The 24,332-nt window shown below is 45.2% G+C and overlaps 1 protein-coding gene across 1 annotated transcript; it reads left to right on the top strand.

Annotated features, from left to right (window-relative positions):
* The first annotated feature begins 1,056 nt into the window (after window positions 1–1,056).
* On the top strand, window positions 1,057–24,064 carry CXCL13 (C-X-C motif chemokine ligand 13). Its single transcript, XM_033159577.1, has 5 exons — window positions 1,057–1,231; window positions 2,362–2,485; window positions 18,632–18,759; window positions 23,678–23,810; window positions 23,896–24,064. Exons 1-5 carry the CDS (start codon window positions 1,168–1,170, stop codon window positions 24,062–24,064), a joined length of 618 nt encoding a protein of 205 aa, XP_033015468.1. The 5' UTR covers window positions 1,057–1,167.
* The last annotated feature ends 268 nt before the right edge of the window (window positions 24,065–24,332 follow it).

Below are 24,332 nucleotides of genomic sequence, written 5' to 3'. Positions count from 1 at the left end.
GAAGGGAGCTTTCAGACTGTTTTGCAGCCGAGAGAGAGAGAGAGAAAGCGCACACAGAGGGAACTTAGAGGAAGAATCACACGAGCTCTTTGAATAGGCTGTCATTTTCCCCTTGCTACATATATGTGTTTGTTTTCTTCCCACCTCAGGTTTGGATGCTACTCACTAATCATAGAATCAGAGGAATGTAGAGTCAGTAAGGACCCCCAAGTCTCATCTAGTCCAACCCCCTGCAATGCAGAAATCACAGCCAAAAAATCCTGGACAAGACAACCATCCAACCTCTCTTTAGAAACTTCCAAGGAAGGAGACTCCACCACTTTCTGAGGGAGCCCATTCCACTGTCGAACATCTCAGGAGGTTCTTCCTAACGTTCAGTTGGAATCTCTTGGGCTCCATCTACACAAGACTTTTTTTTTTTTTAAGCAGCCTCATGCCAACTTAAACAGTCATGGCTCTCCCCCCAAAGCATTATGGGAACTGTGGTTTGCTAAGGGTGCTGACTGCTGTTCGAAAAACACCATTCCCCTCAAAGAGCTACAGTTCTTACGGAGGTTCCTGTGAAGAGGGATTGATTTGGGAAACCATTCAGAGTGCTGTAGCCCTGGGAGAGGACTAGGGGTGCCTTAACATCTCTCAGCACCCTGAACAAACTACAGTTCCCGGGATTCCTGGCAGGGAAACTATGGCTGTTTAAAGGGGCAGAGTAGTGTTTCAAATGTGCAGAGGCTGCCTTCGTACCATGGCGTCCCTAGAAAAAGAGATGGCAGAAGAACAGCAGCAGCAGGAGCGAAATAAAGTAAATTATTGAAGCAGAAAGAAGACAGAAGCGATGGAAACTTGAAGGAGAAGGTGGCAAGACCTGTAATGGAAAGGTGGCTTAGAAAGGAGAAGTGAGAAAGGACGTCAGTTTTTTGGAAGTTTTCTGTGCTTCAAATTGCCAATTCAGCAGTAGTGCAAATTCTGAAGCAAAGGATGGGAAATGGCCTTATGAAGATGATGCAACTTTGCATATATGATTTCTAAAAATAGCCCCTTGGCTGATGAAGTAAAGGCCGGCTCCATGGAATAAATAGAGCCCGCGTTGGCCACCAAAACGGCATCCCGGCAAGCGCTGAAGGCTGAGTTCTCCCTTTGCTGAGTGTGCAGCTGACAACCGAATCCAGAATGAGATCCCGCTGCCTGCCTGTGCTGTTTGCCCTGCTTCTTACCTGCCACATCAGCTACGCAGGTAAGTGTCACCGTGGGGTTTTCTTCTCCTGCTTTCCCCCCTCTGATTCATGATTACCATCTTAAGTTTATTCCTTTGATTCATTTAATGCAGGGGTAGGCAACCTAAGGCCCATGGGCCGGATGCGGCCCAGTCGCCTTCTCAATGCGGCCCGCAGACGGTCTGGGAATCAGCTTGGTTTTTACATGAGTAGAATGTGTCCTCTTATTTAAAATGCATCTCTGGGTTATTTGTGGGGCATAGGAATTCGTTCATTCCCCCCCCCCCCAAAAAAAATATAGTCTGGCCCACCAAATGGTCTGAGGGACAGTGGACCGGCCCACGGCTGAAAAAGGTTGCTGACCCCTGATTTAAAGTATTTCTGTACTGCCCAGTAACCAAGGTCCTCTGGCCAATTTACAGAATGGAGGTTAAAAACCATCAAATTTATAAAGCAAACTGCTTTTGTCTTTTGTTTCCCTGCCACTCTTTTGTCCACGGAGCTCGGCTCTTTGCCTCACAACAGTCCTGCGAGGGAGGGCTGGGCCTGAGAGACAGTAGCTAGCTCAAGGCCAACCTTTCTCTTTCGAGGTGGGCAGAATTATGAACCTGCCAGAAATGCATTCTATGCCACCTTTGCTCCAAAGAGTTCGAGGTGGGACACGGCTCCCCCCATGTGCTTGCTTGTGCAGAAACTAAAGACCACACCTATCGAGTGAGGTGAAAAGAAGCTGCAAACATTGACTGTACTATTGTGCCTCCTCTAGAGCAATTTGCCCTTCCCAAGAAATCAGTGAGAAACTAAAGGATTAGTGCTAAACAATGTAGAGATGTTGTTCTCAGTAGGCAGCTCTGCAAAGTCCCGGGTGCTTTGAAATGCCTTTATGTCTGCCTAGAGATCCCGTAATCTGGTGAATCGGGTTCACGTCTCCGCTCCTCCATATGCAGCTGCTGGGTGACCTTGGGCTAGTCACACTTCTCTGAAGTCTCTCAGCCCCACTCACCCCACTCACAGGGTGTTTGTTGTGGGGGAGGAAGGGAAAGGAGAATGTGAGCCACTTTGAGACTCCTTCGGGTAGTGATAAAGCGGGATATCAAATCCAAACTCTTCTTCTTCTCAAATTCTCGATCGCTGTATCTTCGGCCCGCAGGTATCTTTGACCCGCTGGTAGGCTGCAGATGTGCAAAAGTAAGGTCCACCTTCATCCCATCTTCAAAATACTCAAGTGTCAGTATTTTTCCGCCTGGAAGCGCCTGCAACAAGATGGAAGTAATGTAAGTGACCTCAGTCATGCACGACTGTCATAGCAGAGATCCAAAATAACTTCCACGTTTCCTACATAACTTAGGGTTGCCATATGTCCGGAATTTCCCCGACATCTCAGGAATACTACAGTTGGAAGCTGTGTCCGGGCAGATATCTTTTTTTTATTTTTAATTAAGAATTTATAGGATTTTCCAATTAAAAAAAACCAATTAAAAACAATACAATACAATACATGGTTAAACACTCCAGGCTCCCCCCTCTCCCACCGAGGGGAGCAACAGATACAAAACCCCCCTCTCACAGAGGTAACAAAAATCATTTCACATTTAACCACATATTTTCCAAATCATAGAGTGTAGCTGACCCTCTTCCTAGGTCAGTTAATTAAATTCCCATCATTACTTCTTACAAACTTCATTGTAAGAGGTGTCCGGGCAGATATCATAAAAAAAAAAATGTCTGGGAAAATCTGGAGGCATGGGAACCCATGTTTTATTAAAAATACCTCAGACAACAAGAAAAGCTCGACAATTTTGGGCAAAACAGCTCAACAACTTTGCCAGAAAAAAATCAACAACTTTTCTGCCCGGATTTTCACTGTTATGGCAATCGTAATATAACTACCGGTAATTACATTTCTCTCCCCCCCCCCCAATCTTTCAACTGATTTCTGTCTTCTGGTGTGGAAACAAGCCCTGTGTAAGTGCTCTGTGTATAAAAAAAAAACATGCTAAAGTTATTTGTGGTTAAGCCCAATGGGTTAAGTTCACTGTCACTTAAAAGTGCAATTCTATGCAGGTTTACCTGGAAGTAAGCCTCACTCTCTTCAGTGGGTCTTATTCCCTCGTTAGCAGATTTCCTCTATTTCCTCTTTGCAGACTGGCGTTTCCTGCGCTGTGACAGCTCAGTCAGTAGAGCATGAGACTCTCAATCTCAGGGCTGTGGGTTTGAGCCCCACGTTGGGCAAAAGGTTCCTGCCTTGCAGGGGATTGGACTAAATGACCCTCATGGTCCTTTCACTTCTATGAATCACGTCCTGACAGATATGCAATAGCCCCTGTTGCAGATTTCCATTATTTTGTTTGGCCGTAATCCTTGCCATCTCTTGTGTTTTTTGTGTGTGTGTGTGTGTGTGTTCATGCACTCCTGCTTCTCAGCATGTGCCGGGAAGTGTGATGCTATCCGCATCACTTGCCATTAAATATCACCCTGGCATGTGCTGTATTATGCCTGTGGTGGGAAACCTCTGGCCTATGTGGTCCTAACTGACCTCCCCATTTGTCCCATGAGGTCATTTTGGTTACAAGAGATGTTCACGCATTATGCAACACACATGTAAAGGTGCATTGTGTGAATGGCATCCCCTGCATTGCAGGGGGATGGACTGGATGACCCTCAGGGGTCTCTTCCAACTTGACAGTTCTATGATTCTATGACTGCGCAGATGCTGGATTTCAAAGTCAAAATAGCAACTAGACACCTGAAAAATTAGAGTAGCAATTGCAGGTACTGCTGTACTTGCATTGTTGTTCCTGGGTGCAGGCTGCAAGTTGTCCTTCCTTGTTATCATATAATAATAATAATAATAATAATAATAATAATAATAATAATAATAATAATATATTATTTATACCCCGCCCATCTGGCTGGGCTTCCCCAGCCCATCTGGGTGGCTTCCAACAAAATATTAAAATACAATAATCCATCAAACATTAAAAGCCTCCCTAAACAGGGCTGCCTTCAGATGTCTTCTAAAATCCTGGTAGTTGTTTTTCTCTTTGACATCTGGTGGGAGGGCGTTCCACAGGGCGGGTGCCACTACCGAGAAGGCCCTCTGCCTGGTTCCCTGTAACTTGGCTTCTCGCAGTGAGGGAACCGCCAGAAGGCCCTCAGCGCTGGACCTCAGTGTCTGGGCAGAACGATGGGGGTGGAGACGCTCCTTCACATATACTGGACCGAGGCCGTTTACACAAAACTGATTAGACAAATAGGTGGGTGACTTACAGTGCCGAAGATTGGTCTCTGTGGCCATCAAGCAGTCTCCTCTCAAAGGTTTCTTGATGAGGCTTCCAGTTCAGCTTGCCTGCTTTGCACAAAACTGCTAATTCCAAATTCTTTCCACTTTGGTTGTTTTTGCAGAATCACACTCAAGCAGAAAAGAGCCAGAGTATGCGTCAGCCCTGAAGCAATATGGGTGCAGAGGATAATTAAAAGTACGTAAGTTCCAACAGACATTCCTTTCCCTGGCTGCCTCCGAGTCTGCTCTCTGGTCTGTCTAGCCTGCCCAGAATTCTCTAACAGCCTGGAAGCAACATTCACGGTCCCATGCAGCGATCCTCCTCTGCTCTTCTACTTGGAGATGTTCCTTCCCCCCCCCCCCCCAGTGCTGCTAAAAGATGCATTTCGGATAGCATGCACTTTGGCCCTAGAATGGAATTTCCCCATCTTTTGAATAAGCAGCCTGCAGAATGTGCAGTCCGCCAAGCTGACCGCAGTATTACTGGATTCTTGCCCACAGGCCTGCCGTGAAAAGAAAAGAGGAAGCTTACTGATCCCCAGCCTCTCCGTTCACCTTGGTTGGGGGGGTCACAAGTTCTGCAGGGCTGGGTCAATGCAGAAAACGCGCTTTTGTGATTTTAACCATATTCCATTTCTTTTTTTATTTACAATTTAGTCGCAGGAACTCAAAAGTCTGCTGCTTCTGCTGCGAACTGAGGTCTGTGATGTCCTTGGAAGGCAAAGGATGAATGGTGCCCCCGGCCAGTCCCAAATGTGAAGCTCGACACTTTTCCTCTCTGCTTTTCAAATTCTGTCTGCTCCCTAGTCTTGTCCGAGCCGTAAATTAGACTGGGCTTGTATTTCTGAAATTCTGCCTCTCTCACTCACTCCAGCTCTACAATTCTATGATTCTAACTCCTACCTCTCCGCAAAATTGTAGCTTCGGATGAGACTTAGGAAGACTTCTGCAGATCCTCAGGATATCTTAACACGGCATTAGTATGAACTGTGCATTAGAGTGCGAGATTTTCAGAAATGCAAAATTGCTATAAACTACATGGGTGGTTGGGTGGCGTTTCGCCTGAAGTTGAGACGTGGCAACTGTTGTCCCACCGTGTGGCTGGAAGAAAATCTGATTGGGTTGGGGGTCAAGCAGGAAAGTAGGGGTGGAGGCTGGGTTCAGTGTCCCAGTCCTGCTTGCCTGTTCCACATGTGCCATTGTAGCCCTGTGTCTCTCCCCCACCCCCTCCATTTCTCTCTGTCATTCTGTGTTTTGAAAGGCAGATCTCTCCCTTCCCAGAAATTCAGTTCCCAAAATTCTCAGGTTTGGCCTTTGTTGGTTCAGCCTCTTTTCAGAAGCCTGACCACTTGCTTTCTAGCAGAATCGAAATATATTTAAAATACTGCTGCAGCAGGTGTTGTGATATGATTAGAACCACAGAAGAATAATGTGGCAATTCACTTGTTAGCATAAATGAAGGCAATTAAAAAACAAAACAAAAAAACATGCTATTATATCTTCTAGCAGACTGTTGCTGTTTCCTGTAATCTGTTTTTTTTTTAAATTTAAATCCCGCTAGAATGTGATTATATTTAAGTGATTGGGTTTTTTGTTTTTTTGTTGTATGTTTAAATACATAAATGTCAAACAATAAAATTTATCTCACTAAGTGATGTGTGTCCTTTTAATCGGATTTTAGAGAGTACTGGGTTTTGGCATTCACACACAAGCATTTGGTACAGCTACAGAAGTACTCAAAAGTGAAAGTCTTACATTTTGCTAGCTAGCAGGGCAATTTTATGAAAATGTTAACCTACAGACTCTTTATTTTATTTTCATATATAATTCTGTATCATTCTAAAGATGATTTTGCATTAAGTTTCATTACCTGTCAATAGTTTTTTTCCAAACAGACATTTTACTTGTGAGTAAAACAACCAAAAACCTGGTATACAACATGACTAAGAATTTATCTGTTCCCCACCCCCTAAAGTTGTGTTAAAGAGCGCTCCAATAGGTTTATGATCCTTTATTTTATTGATACATTTGCCTTCTTGTCTGCTGAAATGGCAATAAATTTCATGCTAGGAACAAAATCAGATGCACTTAGGGCAATAAAATTTGGTTGGTTGAGCCTGTTGCATTAGTCACAAAAACACATACTCCTCCCTCTCTCAGACAACAAATGAGGATTCCTCGGGGTTGTACTTTAGCAAGGTGTTGAGCAGTGAGAAAAAGAGGTGCTGGAACTCACCACAAACACTTCCCTTGAGCTCTTAAAATGGCAATGGCGCCCACCTGAGAGGTGCCGGAACTGAGTTCTGGCGAGTTCTGGCTGAAATCCAGGACCATGCATGGTGGAAGCAGCGATTTCCTAAGCAAGACCCCCTGGGAGCAACGAAACACCTTCTCCAAAGCCTAGCAGTTCAGTTTTGTTTGAAGAAGTGCTGATATGGACAAATTATTGCAGGGATCAGTCCACACGTATGGGAGCTGTGACATGTTCCTGAGCATATGCAGATGTTATCCAGGTGAGTAGCCTCCAGCCCTCCATGCTATCTGGGGCTGATTGAATTTGGAAATCCAATAGCATAGCGAGGTGCCGCATGTCAAGATCCTACATTGGCTCCCAGTACGTTTCCGAGCACAATTCAAAGTGTTGGTGCTGACCTTTAAATCCCTAAATGGCCTCGGTCCTGTATACCTAAAGGAGCACCTTCACCTCCATTGCTCAGACCAGACATTGAGTTCTAGCGCTGAGGGTCTTCTGGTGGTTCCCTCCCTGAGAGATGTGAGGTTACAGGGAACCAGGCAGAGGGCCTTCTCGGTGGTGGCGCCTGCCCTGTGGAACCCTCTCCCACCAGATGTCAGGGAAATAAACAACAATCTGACTTTTAGAAAACATCTGAAGGCAACATCTGAAGGCAGTTTTTAATGTTAGATGTTTTATTCTGTTTTTAATCTGTTGGGAGCTGTCCAGAGTGGCTGGGAAAACCCAGCCAGATGGGCACGGTAATAATAATAATAATAATAATAATAATAATAATAATAATAATAATAATAATTTATTGTTATTGTTATTGTTATTGTTATTGTTATTGTTATTGTTATTGTTATTGTTATTGTTATTGTCATCCCCACTGGTTAGGGGGTCAGGGTCTCTATGGAAGCTTGAGTCCTTTTGAGCTTTAAAGGACTCAACTTCTCGCCGAAAAAAACAGCACACATCTTTATCACAGGATACATTTTCAGGAGGAGATGTAGGGAAGCAGGAATGTTCAAGTTGCGCTCCCTGAGTTGCTTTCATCCTTGTTCTCCATTTGAGGCGTCTGAGAACATTGAACTTTCCTCCATTAACACCAGGCCACACTGCGCTCTGGTGGGCAGAGAGATCTCTGCAAGTCCCGTTGCAATGAGTTCTTTTCAGTGGTTCATTTGCCAAACGTTGTGCAAATCAGCCTCGCAAGAGGGTTAAGAAAAACAGCCCTCCTCTGAGCTAATTTGTAGACCTCTTGGGCTATCTGTAGACTTTGAATTCTGCGACTCAAGGGCCAGCCTATGCCCAGGGTTTTCTTGCACATTTTGCTTCATCCTGACATGCAATAGTGATGCTTGCAAACAATACCATTCCTACTCACAACAGACCCTTCAAAGCCCTTTGTAACGGCGAACTTAGATTTATTAATTTCATTGAATATGACTAGCCTTGGCTCCCTTGATATCTCTTTTGCACCGGAACTCTGAGCCAAAGGGATCTTACCGAAGACAGGCAAAATTGCTTCCTAGTTTCTTTCTTTAGAGATGTCCTACTTCCACATTTGGGACACGGGTGGCGCTGTGGTCTAAACCACAGAGCCTAGGGCTTGCCGATTGGAAGGTTGGCGGTTTGAATCCCTACGACGGTTGTTCGGTCCCTGCTCCTGCCCACCTAGCAGTTCGAAAGCACGTCAAAGTCTAAGTAGATAAATAGGTACCACTCCGGCGGGAAGGTAAATGGCGTTTCTGTGCGCTGCTCTGGTTCGCCAGAAGCGGCTTAGTCATGCTGGCCACATGACCCGGAAGCTGTACGCCGGCTCCCTTGGCCGATAAAGCAAGATGAGCGCCACCACCCCAGAGTTGTCCGCCACTGGACCCAACGGTCAGGGGTACCTTTACTTTTACCTTAAAACTGTCAGGAAACGAGCAGTTGGAGATTAGCTTACAAGAGGGAATCAGTGAACAGGGGGAGCTTATAACAGCCAGGATACAAGAGACACTAGAAGTAGCAGGCTATCCTCCAACATAAGAGCTGACTCCTGGGGGCTGGGGGGACTTTGGCCCCCTCAATAAAGTATTTGAGGAGGCTGGGCCCCCACAAAGTTGATTGGCATTCCCATTCAATGGTGTGTGTGTGCACTGCACCATATGATCTATTATACAGGGCTGGACTTACCTGGGCGCCCGCAATATTTTATTCAAGTTGGCACCCCTGTCCGCCAACATTCCTCAGATGAAAATAGGAACATTTCTCACTCCCCTTCAACTGACCCTCCTCAACTCCTCCCCCCTATTTCTTCTTCCCCTTAATCCCAATGTTATTTTATTCTATGGTAGATTTACAAAAAGGAAAAAAACACACCAATAAATAAATTGCTCCAAGCGTCCCTATTTTCCAGGGACAGTCTTGGATTTACAGAAGCTGTCCCGGTTTCTGATTTGATCCCGGAATGTCCCACTTTTCCTTAGGATGTCCCTACTTTCACCGGATAAATGTTGACGGGTATGGAGTTATGCGATCTTCGAGCCAAGGAAATAAGTAACTGTATAACCTTTAGAAGGCAGCCCTGCATGGGGATGTTTTTAAATGTTTAATTACTGGCGAATAAATAATAAAATTATTATTATTGAATAGGATGTCCCTATTTTCATTGGAGAAATGTTGGAGGACATGATTTTTTTAAGGGGCAAGATTAGAAGCAGAGGCACAAACCATATTTTTTTTTAAAAAAAATTAAATCAAGACTCCTTGCGCTCTGCTCCGTTCCCTCTTTCATCCTGCCCAAGGGGCCCTGTCCTTTGTCTGTCCCTGAGAGCTGGCCGTCACACAGGGCTAGGCTTCAGCGACGGCAGCTTCTCCTCCTCCTCGCCCGCGTTCCAGCCGCTGCCATGAGCTGCCCAAGAGAGGAGGCCGTCAGCAGCAACAGACATGGAGAGGCAATAGGATGCTCCTTGCACTCAGGGCAAGAAGCGCTGTCTCAACCTCCGCCTTGTGCTCAGTGGTGGCAGCACTACAGGCTGGGTGGGTGGGAACCAGGGCCGGATTTAGGTTTGATGAGGCCCTAAGCTACTGAAGGTAATGGGGTCCTTTATACGTCTAGCTGTCCTTTGTCGACAACAAATTGTCACTGTTTTTGTGTGTATAATATATGCTATATGGTAATTTATGGACCTAACAGGTATCTAAAACCATTTGCACATAACAAAATGTGTATTTTATCCAAGTAATTGTTGAAATACAATTAAGAAGAAGTATATTAATAGTGAAATAATTATTGAGCTCTGACTTAAAATGATTTTTTATTCGTAACAAACTTAATAATGCAAACACATTGGTATTTGGCAATAACAAAAGTTCCTTTAGAAACACAATTTACAAAGACTCATAATCTAGTCTCTGTTGTTGTTTAGTTGTTTAGTTGTGTCTGACTCTTCATGACCCCATGGACCAGAGCACACCAGGCACTCCTGTCTTCCACTGCCTCCCGCAGTTTGGTCAGACTCGTGTTGGTAACTTCAAGAACAATGTCCAACCATCTTGCCCTCTGTCGTCCCATTCTCCTTGTGCCCTCCATCTTTCCCAACATCAGGGTCTTTTCCAGGGAGTCTTCTCTTCTCATGAGGTGGCCAAAGTATTGGAGCCTCAGCTTCTGGATCTGTCCTCCCAGTGAGCACTCAGGGCTGATTTCCTTCAGAATGGATAGGTTTGATCTTCTTGCGATTCCATGGGACTATCAAGAGTCTCCTCCAGTACCATGATTCAAAAGCATTTCTAGTCTCTAGAAACTTGCTATAACATGAAATAATAATAGCAAACCAGTGATATTTTAGGGAACAGGCTAGCAGGCGGGGCCCATTACTTACATCATAGGAGGCTACACAACACAAAACACTGTTGCTGTATGTAGGTTTTATTTTATTTGTTTTTTATCTTATGTTTTGGAAATGTACATCCAGGTTTTTTTCCTTCAAAAAATTTTTGGGCCCCCAAGAGGATGGGGCCCTAAGCAATAGCTTTTTTAGCTTATATGTAAATCCGGCACTGGTGGGAACAGGAACATTCTGGGATCAAATCAGAAGCTGGGACAGCTTTCGTAATTCCTGGAAAATCAGGACCTTGGAGAGAAGGGCAAAAGGTGAGGAAAAGAAGAAGAGTTTGGATTTGATATCCCGCTTTATCACTACCCGAAGGAGTCTCAAAGAGGCTAACATTCTCCTTTCCCTTCCTCCCCCACAACAAACACTCTGTGAGTTGAGTGGGGCTGAGAGACTTCAGAGAAGTGTGACTAGCCCAAGGTCACCCAGCAGCTGCATGTGGAGGAGCGGAGACGCGAACCCGATTCACCAGATTACGAGTCTACCGCTCTTAACCACACCACCACACTGGCTCTCGAAAGTTCCACAGCACAAGTGCAAATCCTTGCCCTGCCGAAACTCTGAATATTGACTACAAAATTTGCTCCGATGTTTTCTTCAATTTGCACGAGTTTTGCATCATTCACCGTTTGACTTCCACTAGTCACAGGTGAAGGGTTTTTTCCACTTCACAGTTTTTCAGGCCCTGAGACCTTGGCTGGCCCTGTTGTAAAAGGTGAAGACAGAACAATGACTTCCTTTGTGCTTCTGTTTAGGTTTTGGCAAGGAACCACCAGTTTTCGTCCTTCCCTGTTTCCTTTCTATTGCAGAACTCAAAAGGAAGAAACGTTTTTTTGCTAAGGACAAAAATAACCTGAGTTGCATTTCTTTCTTCTCCTCCCGCGTCTCAGAGAATAGAAAGCTAGAAGACATGTTCCAATCCACATCTCTCCCACACATTTGGCTACTCAGTCAATGGCTACTACTAGCTGCGATTGCTTTATAATTTCCAATATTAAATACAAGATGCCCCCAAACACCAGCTTTTGGGGATCACAAGTGTGGAAAATGTTGTTGTGCTTGTGCCCCTAAGCCACTGCGAATTTTTCAACTTTCAAATTCCAAAAATGAGAGTTGCTAAGAAGTTGTAACATGACTTGGGAACGCAAAAGGTATTTGGGTTAAATTTAAAATGATTGCCAAGTACTTGCAGTTATACAATAGATTAATATTAAATAATAATGATGATGATGATGATGATGATGTATTTGGGTTAAATTTAAAATGATTGCCAAGTACTTGCAGTTATACAATAGATTAATATTTAATAATAATAATAATAATAATAATAATAATAATAATAATGGATTTGGGTTAAATTTAAAATGATTGCCAAGTACTTGCAGTTATACAATAGATTAATATTAAATGATGATGATGATGATGATGATGATGATGATGTATTTGGGTTAAATTTAAAATGATTGCCAAGTATTTGCAGTTATACAATAGATTAATATTTAATAATAATAATAATAATAATAATAATAATAATAATAATAATGTATTTGGATTAAATTTTAAATGATTGCCATGTACTTGCAGTTATACAATAGATTAATTACCACTCTGGGCGGCTTCCAACACATAAAAACCACAATAAAATAGCAAGCATTAATAGTAACAATCTGATCCAATATAAAAGTCACAATAACTTTAAAATAAACAACTTATATCAAACAAAGCAACATTCAACAACCCATCAGATTCTAATACTAAACAGTAAAATCAAACACCAGCAAATAAAAATTTAACAGTTCAACTTATCAACCACAATAAAGAATGACCAGTCTATAATCAATAAAAATAACAGCAAATCACAATTCGTAAAATACCACAAAACATTCAAAACCGTGTAGAAGGATCAAATTGAGAAACAAAAACACACAACTTATAAAACTTTTTATTAAAAATAAAAACTCACTTCCAGGGCCAGCGCGTCCATTATGGCGAACTAGGCAGTTGCCTAGGGCGCCAAAATAGAGGGGGCGCTGGCCAGGCTTGGGCGGGGGGGCGGGGGGGGGGCTAGCAGCAGCTTCTCTGCTGTAGCAGAGAGCCGCTGCTTGCCCCCTACACCACCCCCGGCGCCCACTAAAGCAGGCTTTGGTGGGGGGCGGGGGGCGCCAGAAGGTGGTCTCGCCTAGGGTGCAAAAAACCCTAGCACCGGCCCTGCTCACTTCTCTCTTCCCAGCTGCTGCTGGTTTCAAAGTTGTTGTTGTTGTTGTTGTTGTTGTTGTTGTTGTTGTTGTTGTTCAGCATTATCTGACATTTTCAGAAGGTAAAATTAAAATTCTTTGGTTTTCTGAGAACAGTTTGTGCTTTCTAATCAAACGTAACTTTACCAAGCTAAATGTCGTCCCGTCACAAAAATAATCACAGATTTGAATTCCTCACACCCAAAAACATACTTTTAAGATCCCTCGCTGAAGAAGTCCACAAAAATTAATTTTCACCCCATAAAATGAGGTGCCATTTTGCCTCCTGCTTGTGGAGGCAAAATCTTCATTCCTCCGCAATCAGGCCTTTGGCTGTTAATGAATGTCCGCATGTTAAAGTGGGGGGGGGGGGAAGAGTTTTTTTAAATGCATTTCTTCCCTTTGGCTTTAATGAATATCTGAGTTTTGTTTTGCTTTTGCAAAGTTGCTTCGAGTTGCCTGTGCCGAGAAAAAGCATGAATAAATTTAATCATCATCACTAGCCAGTTGAAAAGCATAATAATTAAAGCCGTTAAAAAACAATTACAGCCATTCGATCAGGATGCTTCCGTTCAAATAAACCAACGAAAGGACTTATGTAGGGGTTAGCAAACTTTTTCAGCTGTGGGCTAGTCCACTGTCCCTCAGACCTGGTGGGGGGCAGGACTATATTTTTTTTGGGGGGGGGATGAACGAATTCCTATGCCCCACAAATAGTCCAGAGATGCATTTTAAATAAAAGGGAACATTCTACTCATGTAAAAGCACACTGATTCCCGGACCATCCGCAGGCTGGATTGAGAAGGTGATGGGGCCGGATCCGGCCCCTGGGCCTTAGTTTCCTTACCCATGACTTATGGATACCTTTTGCTGCTGCCGTTGTAGGGAGTTAGATTTGAGTTAAAGATTAAGGTAAAGATACCACCCAGTCAGCCTGACATCAATACCGGGAAAGATTCTAGAGCAGATCATTAAGCAAACGGTCTGTGAGCACCTAGAAAGGAACGCTGTGATCACTAAAAGTCAGCATGGGTTTCTGAAAAATAACTCATGTCAGACCAATCTGATCTCATTTTTTGACAGAATCACAAGCCTGGTAGATGAAGGGAACGCTGTGGATGTAGCCTATCTTGATTTCAGCAAGGCCTTTGACAAGGTGCCCCATGATATTCTTGTAAAGAAGCTGGTAAAATGCAGGCTAGACAATGCTACCATTCAGTGGATTTCTAACTGGCTGACTGACTGCACTCAAAGGGTACTCATTAACGGCTCCTCTTCATCCTGGAGAGAAGTGACTAGTGGGGTGCCACAGGGTTCTGTCTTGGGCCCAGTCTTATTCAACATCTTTATCAATGACTTGGATGATGGGCTTGAGGGCATCCTGATCAAGTTTGCAGATGACACCAAATTGGGAGGGGTGGCTAATACCCCAGAGGACAGGATCACACTTCAAAATGACCTTAACAGATTGGAGAACTGGGCCAAAGCAAACAAGATGATTTTTAACAGGGATAAATGTAAAGTACTACACTTGGGCAAAAAAATAAAATATGAAAGGCACAAATACAGGATGGGTGACACCAGGCTTGAGAGCAGTACATGTGAAAAGGATCTAGGAGTCTTGGAAAACCATAAACATTACATGAGTCAACAGTGTGATGCAGCAGCTAAAAAAGCCAATGCAATTCTGGGCTGTATCAATAGGAGTATAGCATCTAGATCAAGGGAAGTAATAGTACCACTGTATTCTGCTCTGGTCTGACCTCACCTGGAATACTGTGTCCAGTTCTGGGCACCACAGTTCAAGAAGGATACTGACAAGCTGGAACGTGTCCAGAGGAGGGCAACCAAAATGGTCAAAGGCCTGGAAACAATGCCTTATGAGGAACGGCTTAGGGAGCTGGGTATGTTTAGCCTGGAGAAGAGAATGTTAAGGGGTGATATGATAGCCATGTTCAAATATAGAAAAGGATGTCATATAGAGGAGGGTGAAAGGTTGTTTTCTGCTGCTCCAGAGAAGCGGACACGGAGCAATGGATTCAAACTTCAAGAAAGAAGATTCCACCTAAACATCAGGAAGAACTTCCTGACAGTGAGAGCTGTTCGGCAGTGGAATTTGCTACCAAGGAGTGTGGTGGAGTCTCCTTCTTTGGAGGTCTTTAAGCGCAGTGTTTTTCAACCTTTTTTGGGCAAAGGCACACTTGTTTCATGAAAAAAATCACGAGGCACACCACCATTAGAAAATGCTAAAAAATTTAACTCTGTGCCTATATTGACTATATATAAAGTAATTTTCTTGGATTTTTCAATTTTTCCCACGGCACACCAGGCAACATCTCGCGGCACACTAGTGTGCCGCGGAACAGTGGTTGAAAAACACTGTTTAAGCGGAGGCTTGACAGTCATCTGTCAGGAATGCTTTGATGGTGTTTCCTGCTCGGCAGGGGGTTGGACTGGATGGCCCTTGTGGTCTCTTCCAACTCTAGGATTCTATGATTCTATACCCCCCCTCCTCCCCATAAGGGAAACTTCAGCAGAAGAGAAGTTTGCTGGATGTTACCATATGTGACGTGTGTAAAAATTTGAATGGTTTTTCAGCTGGGGCTCAGAAGCAGAAGTGGCACAGACATTGAGGCAATTTCCTTGCTGCATTAACCCCAAGAGCAGGGGATACCCCCAAGAACCCAGCAAACTTAAGTGATTGCGGTCACTTCCTGACACAGTTCGAGACCTGATTCTGAACAACTCTGGTGGGCAGTTAGCCTCCTGATTGCAGATACATTCAGAGATGCCTCCGATGCATTCTTGGTGGCGGCGGCACCCCCACCCCCCACCCCGTAACAGGATTTCCTCTCAGGGGAAATCCAACAGCAGCCCCCTCTTTGTCGGCATTCTGGAAACTTCACATATGTGAGTTTAAAAAATCTAGACTTTTGGTGAGCACTTCTACAAAGTTTTTAGCCTGCTGCTGGTTTAAACTGATATCTACAATATATTATACTGTAGCTTGTGTGCAATTCTGCCCCATTCGACACCAGGCCTTTAATGCAGCGGAGGCTAAGGGGGACACTGACCCACCAACCTCCATCTGTCCTTATCTGGTCCCACACCTACCTACCTGCCTTCTTGCAACTGGCCTGGGAGTGTGTGGTGGAGCTACATGTCTGTGATTTATTCTAGCCTAGGTATTTTCATACTTTAATTTCAGCTGAGTAGGGAAGGAGAGTTCTTAACCAGGAACTCTGGAGAAGGCTGACTAGTGGAAAGCAGGGGAAACTCCTGATGTTTTGCTGGGGTTGCACATGCTTTGCTGGTCACAACAGTTGAAGTGTGGTGGCGTAGCAACAGATAGCAGATCCATGTTGGACAGGTCGTGGGCCAACTGACTTATACAAGTCGTGACATGTGTGTGGCTGTGAATCCGGACTCCACCCCACTCCTTTCCGCACATCCTGATGCAGGAGAAAGAAGACTTGTCAGTGGTGGCTGGTGGGACAGAAGGCAAAGGGGGTCAATAGCAGGTGGTGCCCAATCCAGCAGCTGGCAGAGCTGACTCATCCTCCCTGCTACGTTCTACAAGGGCAAACCTAAGGAGGAGGAAGCTGGTGGGCAACACCACCCCCAGGATTGGTTGTAAGTAAAAAGGCAGGCAGGTGTGGGCAAGGAGACAGGCTGAGATGGATGGGGCAACCTCAGTGGGTCTCCACTGAGACATTTAGGTATGACCAAGCAAAACATGTCTCCACCCCCATTGTTCAGCCTAGACACTGAGGTCCAGCTCCGAGGGCCTTCTGGCAGTTCTCTCACTGCAAGGAGTGAGGTTACAGGGAACCAGGCTGAGGGCCTTCTCAGTAGGGGCATCCGCCCTGTGGAACTCCCCCATCAGATATAAAGGAAACAAACAACTATCTGACTTTTAGAAGATATCTGAAGGCAGCCCTGTTTAGGGAAGTTTTTAATGCTTGATGTTTTATCATATTTTTAATTTTCTGTTGTGAGCAGCCCAGAGTGGCTGGGGAAACCCAGCCAGATGGGCAGGGTATAAATAATAAATAATAATCAATTTATTAAATAATTAATATAACAACAACAACAACAATAATAATATCAGTAGAGTTGCTGTATTAAACTATAAGTTGAATGCCAGCCTTACCAAAGAGGAAAGAGCTTGAATGGTTTATTGTGCCCGATTGTGCCCAATTCCTGTAAAATGCTAAACAAATAGTACCGTAGACAAAAGCAGGAATTACCCTACTTCTAAAGAAGTTAGTCCATGTAGGAAGACACTTGTAACCTCAGGAGTTGCTCTTAGGTCAAGGGTCGCCAGTCTTTTCAAGCCCAGGGCACATTTGAATCATAGCATTGCCGAGCTGGAAGGGACCCCGAGGGTCATCTAGTTCAACCCCCTGCAACGCAGGAATTTGGAAGCCTAACCAGCTGCCAAAGGCACCACGGAATACCAATGATACAGAGGGGTCATGAGGGCCAAGGCTTCCCCCAAAGTTCTCCGGTGGCTGCATACACATGCCACACAGGCCCGTATTACCCATAGATAGTGGTGTGGGGCACCAGGGTGCCAAGTTCTGGAGGGCGCCAGGCGAGAGTCCGGGGAACACCAAACGAGTGCGCTGAGTGAGCGAGGGTGCGTGTGCCACTCCCGCCGAGCGTCGGCTCGGTTTTTTTCCCTTTTAGCCCGCAGGCGCCGAATTCTGTGGGGCGCCAGAAGGCTAAAAGGGGAAAAAAATGAACCGATGCTGGGCGGAAGCAGCACATGTGCCCTTGCTTGACGCAGGCCCACTCGCTCGGTGTGTTGCCTGCCGTGGCCACCGCAGCACGAAGTGGGCAGCTGAACCGGGAGGCGCTGTGTCCAGCCTCTGCCTCTTCCCCGCCGGAGGAGCCGCCCTCCAGCTGCTGCCCACCTCCTCCAGCCCTAAAAAAGGTCAACAACTCCGGGAAAGGGGGGGCGCCGGAGGGATCTTTGCACCACGGCGCCGGATATGCTTAAGATGGCCCTGATGCCACAGGATGTGTTTGCTTCACGCTAGTACGCCACGAGGCTTCTGCATGAAATGAGTGACTCTGATTGAGACTGGAGACAGTGGCAAAGGGTCATGAGCCCCTCTGCCTGTGCCACAGTCTCTAACCAACTTTTCCTCCTTACCACACCATCTATTAAATGCGCCCCAGACTGGTGAGTTGGGGGTTGTTGTTTTTTGAGCTTGTCCTCTGCAACATGTTACTGAAGCAATAGTAGCACATTGCTGATGGATTTATAGCAGCACAATTCCACCAGCAATTAACTTATTCTGCAACGCTTCCCCGATTTTTCTGTGTTCTTTCCATTTGGAGGGATGAGTCTTGAACTACAGCACAACAAATACAGGACACAACCACGTCCAACCATGAACATTTGCGGTGTCGGAAGTTACAGGATTTCGGGAGGAAGCTAGGGGATGCAAGCCAATTGGAACCTTGCCCACCCCAAAGCTTTTGCAAGGACAAACGGGAACCCTTGGGATTGGCCGAGACGTGGAAATTGCTGCTTGGCCAGAGAATGGGAGATCGGCAGAAATGGGAGCAGCAGGAGAGGGTTGCTTTGTGCTCAATGGGTAGGACAGGCTCCTGGTTTCTCTTTCCCATTTGCATCTCTTTATTTAGACTTGAGGAAGGACAAAAGCATGGGGGATTTTCAGATGTACACAAATATATTTGTTGATGTGTTGTGTGGATTCCCTTGCACCCACCTAATACTGTATCTGCAAGTTCCCTTTTCCATGATGGTTATAAAGAGAAGGTTCCACTCATCCACCCACAAAGCACAATCACTGTGAATATCAAGGTGCGGCTGCAATGAAGGCGTTGATGGTGGTGTTCCTGGCCTTAGCGCTGCTTGCAAGCAACATAGTCCCTCTCTGCGGTGAGTAGCCTGGGTCTGCTTTCTGGTTCCTCGAATCTGAAGCAGTTTGTTAACTAATGATGAAAACGGTGTTCTGAGCTGGCGCAAACTGCCTTTCCAGCGCTCAAGTGTTTGGGGCTAGACTCCACAATTGCAAGGAGAAATATTCGTACAAGGTTCAGCGTGTCTAGCTGGAGGAAACACAATTTATTCTTTGGTTTGTTCCACAAGGCTTCCACATGACTGCTGTCCGAAGGGGCTCTAAAGCCAGACAAAAATAAACCAGAGCATTTGTGGCGTAAGAAGTTAAGGGATTTCGGCAGGGAGTTTTGGGGGTCTACATTGATTGGAAGTGTAGCCAACATAACAGTGACGAGGGATGGAGGATTGGAGCGATCATTCTATGATGTTATGGCAGTGGGGAAGCATCCTGCACTCTCCAAATGGCAGTGGAAGAGGTTTGGGAAATGGGAACAGGGCAGGCTGCGGGATATAGACCACTCTGCCCTCCAACCCCTTGCCATCTCTCTCTGCCGTCTCCAGGCATCTGCTGACCGAGGCAGCTGCCTCATCTGACAACCCAAAAGCAACACAGTAGGCTAACAATATAATTACAATACTTTTATATCACTATTGAATTATATCTTAATTTACAATCAGATAACGTACAATATATACAATAGTGATATGAAAGTATTGTAATTATATTATTAGCTGACCGTGTTGCTTTTGGATTGTCCTGTTTAGAGCACAGGGGATATTTTTTGTTTCACTCTGGCCCTTTACAGCAGGAAACAAGAGTGCAAAAACGGGAATCCTAAAACAAGAGTGTAAAAGAGTCAGTTCAGTGGCAGCGGACACAGTATCCTGGCAGGACCTGGGATACTGGGGTTCTGATCTGCATTCGACCACAGAGTTTCTCGGGTGACCTTGAACCCATCACACTCACTCTCTCTCTCTCTCTCAGCCTAACCTGCCTTGCAGGGTTGTTGTGAGGCTGGAATGGGGAGCGACAGAACCATCTATGCCACCTTGAGCACTTGGGAGAAAAGGTGGGATTGAAATGTAAAATAAATACTGTATATTCTGGCATATAAGACTACTTTTTAATGCAGGAAAATCTTCTCAAAAGTTGGGAGTTGTCTTACACGCTGGGTGGAGAATCTGCGGTTGAGTATATCTCAAACTCTATATTTTAACTGGAAAAGTTGGGGGTCATTTTATACGCCCAGTCATCTTATATGCCGGAAAATACGGTAAACAGTCACAATCTGATTGATAGAGAGTTTTTGGGTACCGGTGTTCCTCCTTTTGTGAAGCAAGCTATGTTTGCAATCTTATTGCTTGCTTTGTGAGCTTTATTTGATGGCTTCTTGTTTGAAATGGGGAGGTAGCAGAGCTCAGCGGTAGAGCACATGTTTTTATGTAGAAGGTCTCTGCTTCAATCCCTGGCGTTAAAAGGGATCAGACAGCTGGGGAAAGGATTCAGCCAGACAGAGACCTTGGGCTTGTGTGTAGTCAGAACAGACAGTACTAAGATTAGTGATAGGGAAGAAATTTGATCCTGTTTGCATTTAAAGGCAAACCTACCTGATCAGCACTTGCTGGAATAATATGAGAACCAAAACTCAGCTTTCCTTCATAATTTGAACTTGTCTGAATCTTGCAGTGCAGTTCTCCAGCCAAGTAATGTGTACCAAAATGCACGCACTGCAGGTGTGCCTAAAAATGTATATTAGCGATGCAAAAATTATAAGGCAAAGATGTGTATATTAGGCAAAGTTGCATTAAAACGCACCAGGGGGAATATGGTGAATTTTCGTGATGACTTTTTTTACAAATTGCAAGCAGATGTGGAAATGTGGAGACCTGAATTTAAGGCAGAAAAAAAGAGAAACCGAGAAAGACTGAAACTGGCAAATTCACCCATCCCTAACTGAGATAAATCCATGAATACCCAGTCCTTGCAAAGCAGGCTTCGCATCTCTCGGGTCTCAAACATTTTGCATTATTGTTTGCAAAATTCATTTTTGCATATTCAGTGACTGCAAAGCTGGGTGGTGGTGGCTGAATGAAAATTGTGATCACACAACTATCACCAACTTCAAAGGAAGGTAGAAACAGAATCTATACATGTTTCAGTGGCAAGTGCACAGGCTCTCCCCACATGACCGAACACTTCACAAATAACAGAGTTTTCTACCACACATGATGCAGAGCTGAAATACACCCAACTGTTTGTAACGACCTTTGATTAAACGTAGAGAGGTCGGGGACGAAATTTGCAGAACCTGGAGAAACCTCTTCTGCTGGCAGTAAATTCCTGGGTCACAAGAGTCTGCCAAATGGCATGTATGAATAAACCCATAAATTGAGAAAGAGAAGGAAGGCAAAATCAAATATAACTTTGTTCGCAAATGGAGGAAGAACTTCAGGGGAAGAACAAATAAATCTGAATTTGCTGTTTGGAGACATATAGAAATACAATGGAATTTCACATCGTGATGCAGAAGACTTCACATTTTATTGTTTAATCTTAAATAAGATAGAAAACAAGATATGAAACTTCTGTGTGTGTTTGTGTGAAGTCATTACATTTATATTGAACAGGTCAATACTTAGTTGACTGCCCTATTATCCAGTAGCATTATTAGAAGCATAAATAACGTAACATTATCTTATGTGTATTCTCTCTCTCTCTCTCTCTCTCTTTAACTTTCATAATTTGTCATTCAACAATAAAAAAAGAACTGCAATGCACCTAGCTGTATGTTCTTAGGGCTTATTCACATTTTTGCTTGACCCGTATTTTGATTGTATTGGGTATTCTTTATTTCCCCTGGGTCTGAGGGCTTTTCTCATTTTTTTCTGCAGCCGTGCCTCTCAAAAATCAGATCTTACCTGCTGAACTGAAGCTCGTTTTTTAAAGCAAAACCTCTCTTTGGATTTTATGTGCACCTGATAAGATCTGATTCGGCAGGTAAGATTGGATTTCGCAAGGCACAGCAGAAGAACAGCATAAAAGCTCTGGGACCTGGGAAAATGAATTGGTACACAGAACCATCAAAATATGGGTCAAGCGAAAGTTTCAAAGGTTGGGGGGGGGCAGGTGCAATCCTTCCTCTTTCCACAGCGCTTCCCTCATGCGATTTCAATTGCACAAGGGGGAACAGCAGGGCTGCACTTCTTGCCCCCCACTGCATCTGATGAGCCCTTGTCGCCTGGGATCATAGAATCATAGAGTTGGAAGAGACCACCAGGGCCATCCAGTCCAACCCCCTGCCAAGCAGGAAACACCATCAAAGCATTCCTGACAGATGGCTGTCAAGCCTCTGCTTAAAGACCTCCAAAGAAAGAGACTCCACCACACTCCTTGGCAGCAAATCCCACTGTCGAACAGCTCTCACTGTCAGGAAGTTCTTCCTAATGTTTAGGTGGAATCTTCTTTCTTGTAGTTTGAATCCATTGCCCCGTGTCCGCTTCTCTGGAGCAGCAGAAAACAACCTTTCTCCCTCCTCTATATGACATCCTTTTATATATTTGAACATGGCTATCTTATCACCCCTTAACCTTCTCTTCTCCAGGCTAAACATACCCAGCTCCCTAAGCCGTTCCTCATAAGGCATCGTTTCCAGGCCTTTGACCATTTTGGTTGCCCTCTTCTGGACACGTTCCAGCTTGTCAGTGTCTGCCTCTCTCGTGTTCTGAAGTCCATATGCTTACAGCAGGCTTCCTGCTGCAAAACATTACCCTTGCAACATGCTGGAGGCACGTGGGCTGAGGCACCAGAAGGGTCAGGATGAGGCCAGGAAGCATGACCCCACTCTCCCATTTATGCCCTTGTAAGTGCACGAAGAGGAAAGCCCAACAAGGACTCAATGGGTTTAGGGGACACGCTCCTGTATGAAAAGGACGGGCGTTTATCCCGTTCCACAACAGGCTTATGGTACAGGCAACTCCCAATTTATGCCGGGGTTACGCTCCACGCCTTCGCACGTGTAACTGAAGTCGCATCTATTGGGAGCACCCTGGAGAGTCCTCCTGGCTCACTAGGAGACCCTCTCCGGAGCTTAAAGAGGACATCCGCAACAGGCTCTGGGGAGGGTGTCCTTGCAAGCTAGAGGCACAGCAGGGCTTTGCTGAGGCCACCCTGACTAACAGCTGACTTGCAGGGTAGCGCAGCAGCCTCTGCTTCCCTGTGCATCAGCTGTGCAAGCCGCAGCGTCCCTCCAGCCCACGTGCGAAACATCTGTAGGTCTTTTGCTCTTTTTAGGGAGAGGGTTCTGAGCACTGCCATTCATTTATTCAGCTAGCCAAATATGCCTGTCCTTGCTTGCAGAACCAGCATGGAACAGGCAGGAGCTCTGCAAATTGCTTTAGGGATCCGGCTGGGACATAAGGCAAAACGGCGCATCTCTTTCTTGCCGTTTAGGACCTCTGTCCACCGCATACCCCCTACAATCATTATTCCGTTAGTGAATAGGACCCTGACCCACCAACCTAAGTCAACCCCACTTGGCTGACCTCTTTCTTACAATCTTGGTCCTGGGGGTAGTACTGCCTATCAGCTTCCTTCTTCCTTACTATCCGTTGCTCTTGTGACTTGGGAAACAGCAGGGAGGATGGGGACAAAGCTAGAGTTAGTTTGGCTCTGGCTGCACCTAACGTTGGGTCCCTTACCTTCTTGCCCTACAAGTCCACCCCTTGCTAGGACTGGGGGAATCTGGGCTCAACCCTTGCTCAGCAGTGAAGCTCACAGGGACCTGCTCTGTCTGTAAGTATATCTCAGCCTAAGACACTTCGCAGGGCTACTGGGAGGATCAATGCAGGGGGCCTCCCATGTCACCCTAAACTCTGTAGTAAAGGAAGCATAAATACGGAATGAAATTAAAATTATGCGTGCCGGAATCTGAGTATTTCTCGTGGTGTTTTCACAAAGGTCTTGCTATGGAGGGTCGCGTAGTGGGAAGTTGCAAATGCCAGAAGCACACCGCCTCGGCCTTCGGCCCGAAACAGATCCAATCCATTCAAGTCATTCCCCGGGGAATACAGTGCGGAAGGACAGAAATAATGTAAGTGAAGCCAGCACGCCCACATCCTGCTACTTTGAAGAGGGTGAGGAAGAAGGCTAATAATGACCTCATCATTACGTTTCAGATTAACCCTGAAAGACAAGAGGCCGGTCTGTGTGGCACCTACTGCCCAGTGGGTGCAGAAATTGCTGAAGAGGCTGGTAAACAGGTACGATTTTGCGTATTCAGTTAGAGCTGGGGCTCCCTCGGTGACCTCCCTTGGCAGCTACCAAGATCCTCAGGCCCTCCTTTAAAAAAAAGGGGTTTTTTGTTTTAGCTACTTGGCGGAAGGGCTTGCTTGATTTTCTGTATGAATTTTGCTTGTTTGGGGGGAGATTGTAGGTATTCTGCTCTTTTTAGGGGGAGGGTTCTGAGCAACACCAGTTTTCCTTCTGCAAAACAGGTGTTTACCGGTATATGTTGCCCACAACAGATTTGCACAAGTGCCCTCAAACCTCCCAAAATATGAGGGCCCCCTGATTTAACAGAATGAGTTTCTTTGATAGTTAAGGGGGGGGGGAA

The sequence above is a fragment of the Lacerta agilis genome, chromosome 9, assembly GCF_009819535.1.
Source record: "Lacerta agilis isolate rLacAgi1 chromosome 9, rLacAgi1.pri, whole genome shotgun sequence".
Taxonomy (NCBI): domain Eukaryota; kingdom Metazoa; phylum Chordata; class Lepidosauria; order Squamata; family Lacertidae; genus Lacerta; species Lacerta agilis.
This window is presented reverse-complemented; position numbering and strand designations above follow the sequence as displayed.